Below are 11,587 nucleotides of genomic sequence, written 5' to 3' on the forward strand. Positions count from 1 at the left end.
CTTATAACACTAGCATCAATCATTCTATCTCAAATGCCATTTTTACACCTAAAACCTACTCTACTAGTGTTTTTGGAACTAGTGTAAAATTGAGATGAAGCCCGTACATAAGGGAAAGACAAAAAATAAATAAATAAAGCCCAGCTAAGGTAAAATAAGCACACCCGCTGGCTGTGTCGCTCTCTCAGATCCGGCCCAAAATAAAAACTAAAAAAAAAAACCCGAAAAGAAATAAAGAAGAACCCTAAATCGGAGGGTCAAAAATACCTATAAAAACCAGCTTAAACACAAAACCCTAATTCCTTATCCTCCTTTCATTTCCTCTGCTTCGCTGCCGCCTCTCTCACTCTCACACACCTCACGAACCCAAAATGGTGAGTCTCTCTCTCTCTCTCTCTCTCTCTCTCTCTCTCATCTTCGATGTCTCTCTAACATTTGTCTGTGAATTGTGAATTGGCAGCCTTTTAAGAGATACGTAGAGATCGGGCGGGTTGCCCTCGTCAACTACGGCGAAGACTATGGAAAGCTCGTCGTCATCGTCGATGTCATCGACCAGAACAGAGTAAACCTTCTCATCCTTATATCGAAATTCTTTTTATTTGGTTAATGTTTGATCTGTTTTTGTTTTCCTTTTATCAGATTTCCGTGTTTTTTCTTAAAAAGCAAAACGGCACCGCATTTATTAGATGCTTAGATTTATAGAAAAGAAAGTAGCTTGCTAGAATAGGGCCTTAAGGTTCTCTAGTTTTGTTTTAAGGTATATTAAAACTGTTTTGTTGATTTGCTGCTATATGGGATATGATACTTATAGTGCCGTTTATGAATATCATGATTTGTGTATAGTGGCCTAGTTTCCGTTCAAATAATATTGTGAAGTTAGAATTATTAACAACTTGGGCTTTTTGTTTTTGTTTTTAATCTTGTCTTTTGGGCATTTGGTTAAATATGTTAAATTGAGGTTAGAATTATTAACAACGTATAAAGATGTAGGATTATTTTTAATTTCTCCTTTTGAATTGGGTTTAAGTTTTTGTATTTGTATTCGTTTTCTTTTGGGTGCCAAATTCGTTATTTATCAGGGGATGTGATATATTATCTATTTTGTATAATTCTAGCGATGATTGTGATGGGAAATGTTTGATTATGCAAAAATTAACTCTATGGTGCAATAGATTTTCCTTAAAAATTGCGAGTGGTGCGTGTTGCAACACAATCTGTTCATAATTTGTGAATAGATTCTAATGCATTGTTTCACATCTTACCTCACACACAAATAGTGTTTTTTTTTTTTATATATAATTATTATCCATCTTATAGTTAAATTTGCTTCATTAATTGGTATAGGCTCTTGTTGACGCTCCTGATATGGAAAGGTCCCAAATGAATTTCAAGAGGCTTTCTCTGACCGACATTAAAATTGACATTAAGAGGGTTCCTAAGAAGAAGGAATTGCTGGATGCTATGGAGAAAGCTGGTAAGGACAGTTAATTGTGAATGAACATGAATCATTTTTGCAGTCAATGTTGTGTTTTTTTTTTTTTTTTTAAATAATAATTGTGAGTTTGTTCTGGCAGATGTCAAGAAGAAGTGGGAGAGTAGTTCCTGGGGCAGAAAACTCATTGTCCAGAAGAGAAGGCAAAATCTGACCGACTTTGATAGGTTCAAGCTTATGTTGGCAAAAATTAAGGTTGGTCATCTCTCTCAATTGGTCATGATAGATATCATTTGGTTGGTTATTTGCCTTGCTATTTCATTTTAGCTTTGAAAATATTTTCTTTTTAAAATAATCAATGCTCATAAATCACTTATATATGTTTTGCAGAGGGCTGGACTGGTCAAGCAGGAGCTAGCAAAACTGAAAAAGGAGAATGCCGCATAAGCGTAGTTTTATCTGGATTTCCCAATTTTGTTTTGAACTTTCTGCAGTTGTACTTTTGGATTGCTAGCCTGTCTTCAATCAATTCAGAGTTTCACAGCAGCTTGAGTTTTTATATATTTCTCACAAACTTTAATGATAGTCATTTTTATTGCTAGACGTTTCTTTTTTTATCAAGATGTTTATGTAGTTTCATCATTTAATCTTAATTTGTGACTCTTTGGGTTTTCTGCTCTTCTCCAAGGTGGGAGTGTGCTTTTGTAGGGTCATTTATGAGGCCCATGATTTGTTTTAATGCGATAGTAGGTTTATCAGCCTATGTTATGATCTGAATTTGTAGCTTTGTTCAGTTGCCCTTTGTCATATGATATGTTTGAATGAAACCAATTCTAGGTGGATGGCATGTTAAGTACTACTAGTCTAGAGATTTAAAGCCCATAGAGATCTTTATTTTTGGATCTCACTTGTTCCTTTCAAGGAGAAGTATTCAATATTCCAGCATGAATCCCGAAGTTCCTGATGAATATAATTAGGACATATTATGTTGGAGGGAGTATCGCTCCTTCAATTTTGGATAATTATTTCTCTTTCATGTATAGGATTCCAATCTTGTTTGAATTTTCATGAGATTTGCATTCTTAGCGTTGAAGTGAACTTTCATTTTTCACATGTGGATTTAATGAATTTCTCATAAGTGATGTCTGTGTAGTCATTTTTATTTTTATGCCAGGAGACTTATCCAGCAACTCATTACCAAGACCTTTCAGCAAAAAAAAAAAAACTTATTACAAAGACCTATTACATCATATGTTTATGCATTGTGATGTTATCATATCAAACTCTAGTTTGGTGTTGATATTTTTAGGTTAGACCTGTTACATCCTGTATTTATGCATCGTAATGGAGTCCTATCACACCATAATATCTTCTAAAAAAAAATCACACCATAATATATTTATTAGCCTTCCAAGTTTTTGGTTTGTGTGTCTGGAATGATTCATAGGTCATGCTGCGAAGATATCTGAAAGATATGTATTAATTATCTCTACATAATTACAATGTGTCTTTAAAATGCTTTTACATCCAGTGCAATGGATTCGGCCTCTTGATTATGGAGCCACTAGTAGCATAAATGTTGATTTGCTTGGTTACCTATTCTGTTAGGACTACCTGGTTAACTATTCTGTTAGGAACTGCTCCATCTTCGTGTTGTTGTACAATGCATATGAATGTGATGGTATTGATATTATTGAATGGTAATCTATTTGCGTCTAGCATTCATTTAATTCCAGATAAAGTAAATCCCGGTACTTTATTTTTCCTGAATAGTGAGTTGGATTAGATACACAAATCGCCTGTATAAGAAGCCAGATACACAAGTTATTTGAATACAAGAATGTTGTTGAATGAGAGATTCATTGTTTTTCTTGAGGAGAGATGGATAAGATGAGATCTTAAAAGCCATATAGATGTCACCTTTTGAAGTTCAGTCTTTGTTATACGTTCATTCTTGCACTTGATCTTTTACACAACCCCAATTTTCTGGATTGTGCACAATGAAAGGTTTTGCCCCATCATCGGGATTGTGCACAACGAAAGTTAAGGGCTGTTTGGTTTTAAAAAATCCTCACTTATCACTCAATTCTCATCACTTATCACTTAAAATACCCAAACTTCTTGATGGTGGCACGTTGTTTCCAACTTCTTATAACTCAAAAATTTGTACTTTTTGTGGGACCCATACTTGAGTACCATGTTAATGAATTCTGTTAGCCTACCTGCCTCACCCTCATTTTATTTCATTTTCTTCACCGCTCATTTCCCCTTTAGCCCTGTTACTCTCCCAAAACCAGAGACGAACCCAGCTAAAATAGAAGAAGCTCGGACTTGTGGCGTTGATCTCCACCGTCACCAGGGTCGCTTGATCTCCTCCGACATTTAGCGACAGCGCAATCTCCTCCATTGTGACCTAGTAGCGTTGATGAAGTGTGAAGAAATGTGACCCATTTCCTTGATTTGTCACAGATGATCTCCTCTGACGTGTAACGATGCTACTTCATACCTTTTTGTACTCTTTCAGCTTGTGAATGGATCTGATTTATGTTTTTGGCATTTGGGTTTTGAGAAAACTGTTAGCTTTTAGCTTGAAATTGTGTTTGCCTTCATTTTTTCCCTATTGTTTGGTTGCTGGGAAAATAATAAAGGAGTTTTTTTGGTTTGATTTTTGTTTATATGATATTATTATGCTTACCCATATGCTGGTTTAGATTCAATCTGATTATTTTTTCCTGTTTCGATAATATTATATCGTTTTTTGAAAATATTTGATTTCTCATCAGTTTAAGTAAACCAATTCAAATAGATGGTTTAAGTAGCTTAGAGGCTTTGAATCTATTAAAGATTTTTTGGGTTGTTTATATTTTGTTAGAATTTTTAATTGCTGAAGTAATATTAAAAGAAAATAGGTCAATCCTGTTTGAGCAAATCAAATTTATAAAACAGCTCAAATGTGTAAAATACCTTTGGATTGGTGAAAAAATTGAGAAAGAGGTCAATGGGGAAGATCGGTGCAGCGGCGCATGAAGAACTGCGTTTCTTAGGTCAAGGCGGCGCGGTTGGCTGAGGTGGGCTTGGTGAGTGCGTGCGTGAGAAGGTGAGGGCAGGGCAGAATCTTATTTGTGTTTGGAGTTGTGGTGGTATGAAGTTGGAGTGATTGTTCTTGTTCTGAGCTTGATGAAGAGAGTCGTTGCTTTTGCCATCAAAAGTTGAGCCTGGTGTGACTTCTCTCTGATCGTTGGTCCCAGTAATGTCTATTTATTTACCAAAATGCCATGGAAACTCAGTTTCCATAACTTGAAAACACCCAAAATATGTTTTCAGTTTTGCTAACTCATCACTTAAAAATCAGAAAATTGAGTGATGGAAACAAAAATTGAAAACAAATCCAAACAAACCCTTCTGCTATGGGACCCACCAGTTTTGAGTTATGAGTAATGAAAACAGAGTGATGGGTGATAGAAAACATGAAATCCAAACAGCCCTAAGTCTTTGTACATAAGTTCTCTGATACTATAGGAAAACGTCCAGATGATTTATTGGCATCCCAATTTGCTATCCGGTAAATTTTAGGTTATTACAAAGGACTTGGTGCTTAGACCCTACTTGCATGTGTTCTGAGCGATTTCATACGGAAATATTTTGTAAAAGATTATCTTTGTAATTCATGTATAAAAAAATATTTTGTAAAAGATTATCTTTGTAACTTATGTATAATACTCATTAAGTATTAATATATTTGAGAATAATTATATTATACCTCATTGAAAAGAGAAAAGAAAAAAAAAGGAATTATTATGATTGATAAAATTTAGTATACAATATATTATTTAAATAAACTCACAAATATTTAACTATATTAAATGATTTAACCACATGAAAAAAAATTTATATTGTTATTGCGTGTATTATTAAATTTGCTTTTGTGTTTTGCTGATTTTTGTTTTAATCGTTAAAATTATTAAACTTTAGCAGGAGTGCAATACTAAACTCTAAAGTCAATCTAAACTATCGGTGATGGTAAACTATAATTTCCGTTACAGTAAATTGTCATTAACCAATCTTTAAATGCTATAGAATTATACCAAGATTTCCACTTTATAAACTTGAGAAGATTACAATAACAATATAGCTATAGTATGTTGATTATTGATTAGAACAAATAACAGAGTAAATAAAGTGTTAAGTCAAAGCATAAATCAAATAGAAAGATGAAATGTGGAGACCAAGAAAAGGAATATATATATATATTTATATCATATGGTGAGTCTCAATAAAAACATATAAACTAATGCAACCATTATTTGGGAGGTTGTATTTACACCTGCAAAAATGAATAGCAAAATTGAAGGGCCAAAATGGGCAAATGCCCTTTTTGCGCAAAATATACAGCGTTTTGCCCCCTTTCCCAAACTAATTAGAGAAATGTCCATCTTTTGTAAAACTCGATTTGTAGAAAATCGAGAATGGGGCGATCAAACTTTAAAATATATATATATATATATATATATATATTTGCATGGAACTCGAGTTCATGGAACTTCAGTTCCATAAAAAATGCCACTATAAGCCTCTATGAAATGCAGCTATAGGTAAAACTAAATAAAATAAAAAAAATAAAAAAAATAAAAAAAAAATTGCATGGAACTCAAGTTCACAGAGCTCAAGTTCCATAAAAAACACCACTATAGGGCTCCCTATGGAGCGATCAGACTTAAGAAAAAAACTTGCATGTTAAAACGCTACTATAGGGCTCCCTATGGAGCGATCAGACTTGAGAAAAAAAACTTGCATGTTTTAAAACGCCATTATAAGGCTTTAAAACGCCACTATAGAGCTTTTAAAAAATTGCACGGAACTTGAGTTCCAGTAAATTTTTTTTTTTTTTTTTTTTTAATTTTCAGTTTGTTATAACTCGATTGTCCAAAAATCGAGTTTTAAGTTGAAACTCGATTTTTAGAAAATTGAGTTTCACAAGAGGGTCATTTCCCTAATTAGTTTGGGAAATTGAGCAAAATGCTGTATATTTTGCGCAAAAAGGGCATTTGCCCATTTTGGCCAAAATTGAAGTTTTACTGATCAAAATTTAATGCATTCAAAACCCATTATAAATTTATCTAGAGTACACCAGAATAAACACCAAGATTGAAAAACATTGGCATTAATCTCAAAATAATATCATTCATTCTTAACCAATAAAATAAATTAATCAATCTTTGGCCACAAAATTATGAAATTTATATATGAAGAAGCCAATTTGAAAAATATATATATGTATATATATATATATATATTAAAAAAATCAGAAAATGAGAGAGAGAGAGAGAGAGAGAGAGAGGTACCTTTGATGGTGGTGATAAAAAATAAAAAAAAAATGCAATTGTGAAGCACAAGGAGAGAACATATTTAAATCTGAAAATATGGAGAGAAATGGTGTGAAGTGGGGGTTTTTTTGTTTTGGGGGGGGGGGGGGGGGGCGGGGGGGATGGTGGGGGAGGGAGAGGGAGTTTGTGGAGAGAATGTATTCACATATAAGGAGTGTGTGAGGAAGGTGAAATGTTGGGAGAAAGAATAGTAAAAGGATTATGTTAATGAATGCTCTAAGGTTAATGGTTAAGATGCATTTAATACTTTAATAAATAAATTTTTGTATACATTTTTCAAAAAATAAAGTCAAATTATATACATATATTCAAAAAGAGAAATGTATTGTCCACAATATTTTCGCAAAAAATTTCAAGTAATAGGTTGTTGTTAGCTGTTACTGATTGCCAAAAAAATAATTTTTTTAATGGTTTCAAATTAGAACCAGTTACAACTTACCACTTTAAATTACAATGATTGAAGTATTTTTTTTCTATTTGCCGTTGGAGCCCGAGCCTAATTTTCCAAACATGTTTGGAGCCGAACATCATGATATTAATATTGATTAGATGGGTATAATCTTTTTCTACTCTGTTAGAATGGATTTAGTGATTCATTATTGGGACATGTCCATGGGCTCAAATAGCAAATCTATCCATTTATTTCAATTTTTTTGTTCGTGGCTTATCAGCAAACAAATTACATTCTTTTCAATTTTCATTCGTCTATGACTAAACAGCCTATTCACTATTCAAAATTTTAATTATAGCTTATTAGAGCACTCACAGCAGTGAAGGCATATTGCTATATTGCTAAAATTTAGCTCCACAAATACAAAAATCTTGCTGCAGCAGAGGAGCTAAATCTAAAAATTTTAGCTCCATTGCTACAGTACACATCTATCTATAGATGTGCACTGTAGCTGAGAGCTAATAATAATAATAATTTTTTATTCCTCAGCCAGATTAAAATATTATTTTTCCTTTTTTTTTTTTTTCTTCTCAGAATTCTCACAATCTCTCAACTTTCAGACCTCTCACGCTGCCGCTCCCTGACCCACGCCACCGACCCACGTCACCAACACACGACGCCGTAGACCCAGCTCCGACCATGGCAACCCCCACCACCCCCCCCCCCCACCACATCAAGTACAAATCCAACCATACCCACACTCATCAAACCCACCACCATCAATATCAATCACCACCTCCACCACCACGGCAACCCCTACCACCACCACATTAATCACAAACTCAACCACACCCACACTCATCAAACCCACCACTGCCAGAGAAAAAAAAAAGAAGCAAACTTCGGCAAAACCCATAGCCAAAATGGTTTCTTCTGCAATTTTTTCCTTTGGACCAAAAAAAAAAAAAAAACATGAACCAAAGGTTGATAGAGGCGTGGTGGTGGACCTAGTGGCGTTGCTTTAGTTGGGCTGAGCAGAATTGAAGCTTGTGTCTTGGACAGAGAAATAAAGAGAGAACAGTTGAAAAATGGAGAAGGAGATGAGAAGAAAAAGTAACAAAAAGATAAAAAAATAAAAAATAAGAAATGGTTGAAAGTTAAAAGGTGTGGCTGAGGGTGGATGAGATAAGAGGACTACATGTGTGGAGGAGAAAAAAAAAGCAGAAGGAGAAGAAAGAAACATGTATTTGGATGAAAAAAAAATAAGATAATGGGAAAAATAAAATAAAGAATAATAAGAAATTAAAATTAAGAAATGTTACCATAATATTTTTGTAATAAATTTTAAGTGGTAGGTTATTACTATCTAATATTTGTGAGAAAAAAAATAATTTTTTTGATGGTGGCGGTTGCGGTTGCGGTGGCGGTGGTGGTAGTGACAGTGGTGGTAGCAATGGCTATGATTATTGTTTATTGTAGAGAATATATTATTCTATCATGTGGTATCGGCGGTGGAAGAGTTGGCGGCGACAGCAGCAGAAGAGTCAGCAGCGGTGGTGGTGGCGGTGGTGATGGCAGTGGCGGTGGCGACAGTGGTAGCTGTAGCGATTGCGGGTAGTTGTGATTGTTGTTTATTGTAGTGGATATATTATTTTATTATAGTAGATATATTATTTTATTGTGATGTTTATATTATTTTATTGTGTTGAAAGTTAAAATAGATCCATTGTTGCAGCATGTGTGTAGGTAAAATAGATAAAGTAACTTTTGGTGGAGCTAAAAAGCTAAATTTTTAGCTCCACTGCTATGGATGCTCTTACAAGTTGTTGGGGGGCATTTTTTGTTGCCCATATGATGTTCAAGGAGTCAAAACCGAGACTCGACTTTAGGCTTGGCACATGGGCCAAAAGGCTATCGGTGAAGTGTGAAAGACCCATTTTGCTCAAAGTCTAGGTTGCATTCAACAAAAATTATAATAAGGCCTCAAAACTACCTCCTGAAAAGATAAGCTAACACAAAGGATGACCCACCACAACAAGTGTTTAAATAATAGTCTAGTGGTAAGTAAGAGAAATGTCCAATGGTAGATGTTTGGAAAATTAATAAATGTATTTGCATAGTAAAAATTGTGCATTTCCTCTATAGTTGATTTATATAGAAGTTTGTCCATTATAACAAGTACGCAAGAGGAAAAATGGTTCAGCAGCGAATATGACAGACCTCTAACGATAATGTCTGATTAGTCAATAAATGTGTTTATATGATAAAAATAATATAGTTTCTTTATTATTATCAAGTTATCATGGAGAAGGTATTAGGTGAGACGGGCGTATAAGCCCATTGTCTCACTGACATGTGGGACCCATGCGCATGGGTCCCACATGTCAGTGAGACAATGGGCTTATATGCCCGTCTCACTTAGAATTTTCTCATTATCATTAGGGAAAACTTCCATAGTATCCAAAAAATTATGGCTTTCATCATAATAACAATAAACAAGGATTAAAGACTTCATAATTACAAGTAAAAGAGGAAAAAATTGGATGGAATGAAGGGAGAGAGATTCTAGCTCAATGCAGCACATATTGAACTAAGATTTTTGGAATATCTATATGTGGGGCATGAATGGTGGTGTAGGCTATTTTTGAGTGAGTGGGTATTTAAGCTTGTAGTGGTGTGATGGAGTTAATTTTGATTCTAAGGCTTTTATGGGTAAAAAATTGTTTGTGACTGATTAGGAAACATTTATGGGTTATGAATATGCAAAAAAAGAAAGGGAATGTCTGAGGCTAAGTGAGTGTGGGTTAAGGGGAATGATTTATGAGCTTGGGGAGTGTTGAACCACAAGCAAAGTGATAAGAAAATCAGAAATTTCAAAGAGGTTTGGTGTCTATTTTAAAGTGTTGGGATTTTCTGAGAACATGGAATGTGATGTTTATGGGTAAGTGTATATGAGCATTTATGGACTAAAGGCTAGTTTCTGAACTAAAGGACTGACTTATGGGTTGAAAATAGTATGATGGGTAAGGAATTTTATGATAAGATTTGTTGTCTTCCATGAGTTGATGGTAGTTCCCTTTTACAGTGAAACTTAAGGGATTGATTAGCAAAAGTCCAAAAATATAGGACTAATTAGGGGCAAGACAACAGACTTAATTATCCTAGGATTTAGCCTAAAATGAGAGATTTGCTTTTGGGGCTATTTTGTTTTTTTGGGCAATGTCACACATGGATAAAAATTAGCATAATCTTGTATTAAATGTTAAGAATTCTAAGATTGTGTTCAACCAATGAGATTAAGGTAGGTATTAAGAAGGAATCTTAGTACTACAACTGAGATTTGGACCCTAGGAAGTAGGATTCAACACTCCAAGCTAGGTATCAAACTTTAAGTCCACTTCAGAGGGTTTCACTAGAGACCCCTTTATGCCTTCCAAACCACATATTCCCAAATTTTCCCCTTTAGGATTCATGCGCTTGGTTCATAAAGCAATTACATACATTTTTAGTAATAAAATAAACTATTTGGTTGAGGATTTCATGAGCTTGGAGGTATTGGTTATGGCTTCCTTGAGTTGTGAACAAAACTTGGGGAAGAAGGGTATTTATTGCCCATTAGCCTTTAGGTGTCAGTCTCTGATACTGTTCACGTCAGAGTTGGCAGTGGGATAGGTGGTCAGCTCCTAATTTGGTTTAGGAGCTTGGTTGCTTCTTGAGGTGACCTTCAGCAGAATGCAGAACTGAATGGAGTTCTCTAGCGGGATCAATTTGCACACATGGGCTGTTTTGGTTGAGATTTTATGTTGGGCTTGGCCATGAGGGTTGAGTATTTTGGTGGGCCTTTGACTTAGTGGTTCTCTCCACTTGGGCCTATCCTTTCGCTTTCTCATTGTAAGCCCTACAAAATGGACAAAACTACCATATATTGCCATAGATTTTTATTCCACATAGGATTTAGTTGTTAGTAGAAATAAAACGAATCCATGAGCTTTAATAAATATTTATGATAGGTTTTGGGTATTAATTTTCATGGGATTTAAATAACAACTTGTATAGTTTCTCATAATTTTTGCTATGGATTACTTTGTAAATAATATTTTCTTTAGGGCTTTTAAATAATGACCTCCAATATTTTCTTGAGAATAATATTTAAAATGGGTTTTAAATAGAGGCAATATCCATGGGTTTTAAATAAATATGGTAACAACCACTATAATGGAATAATGTAATATTCTCATGAGTTTTTCTATAAATAATCATAATGGGCATGTAGGATGAATAATAATCATGAGTTTTGGAAATAAATATTATGAATGTTGTGATGTAAGATAGATAATGAACATGAGTTTATAATATGATATGAAATAAATAAATGTCATG

The 11,587-nt window shown here is 34.2% G+C and overlaps 1 protein-coding gene across 1 annotated transcript; it reads left to right on the forward strand.

Annotated features, from left to right (window-relative positions):
- The first annotated feature begins 211 nt into the window (after positions 1–211).
- Positions 212–2,209, forward strand: LOC126688615 (60S ribosomal protein L14-2). The gene is made up of 5 exons (XM_050383375.1): positions 212–374; positions 461–562; positions 1,345–1,474; positions 1,575–1,687; positions 1,823–2,209. Exons 1-5 carry the CDS (start codon positions 372–374, stop codon positions 1,877–1,879), a joined length of 405 nt encoding a protein of 134 aa, XP_050239332.1. The 5' UTR covers positions 212–371; the 3' UTR covers positions 1,880–2,209.
- Positions 2,210–11,587: the final 9,378 nt, after the last annotated feature.

This window comes from Quercus robur, chromosome 6 (assembly GCF_932294415.1).
Source record: "Quercus robur chromosome 6, dhQueRobu3.1, whole genome shotgun sequence".
Taxonomy (NCBI): domain Eukaryota; kingdom Viridiplantae; phylum Streptophyta; class Magnoliopsida; order Fagales; family Fagaceae; genus Quercus; species Quercus robur.

Bases quoted from the DNA above. Each gene is read 5' to 3' on its own strand.
- LOC126688615 (XM_050383375.1), top strand. The intron at 1,475-1,574 runs GTAAGGACAGTT...TTGTTCTGGCAG, and splicing joins GGATGCTATGGAGAAAGCTG to ATGTCAAGAAGAAGTGGGAG. The intron at 1,688-1,822 runs GTTGGTCATCTC...TATGTTTTGCAG, and splicing joins TTATGTTGGCAAAAATTAAG to AGGGCTGGACTGGTCAAGCA.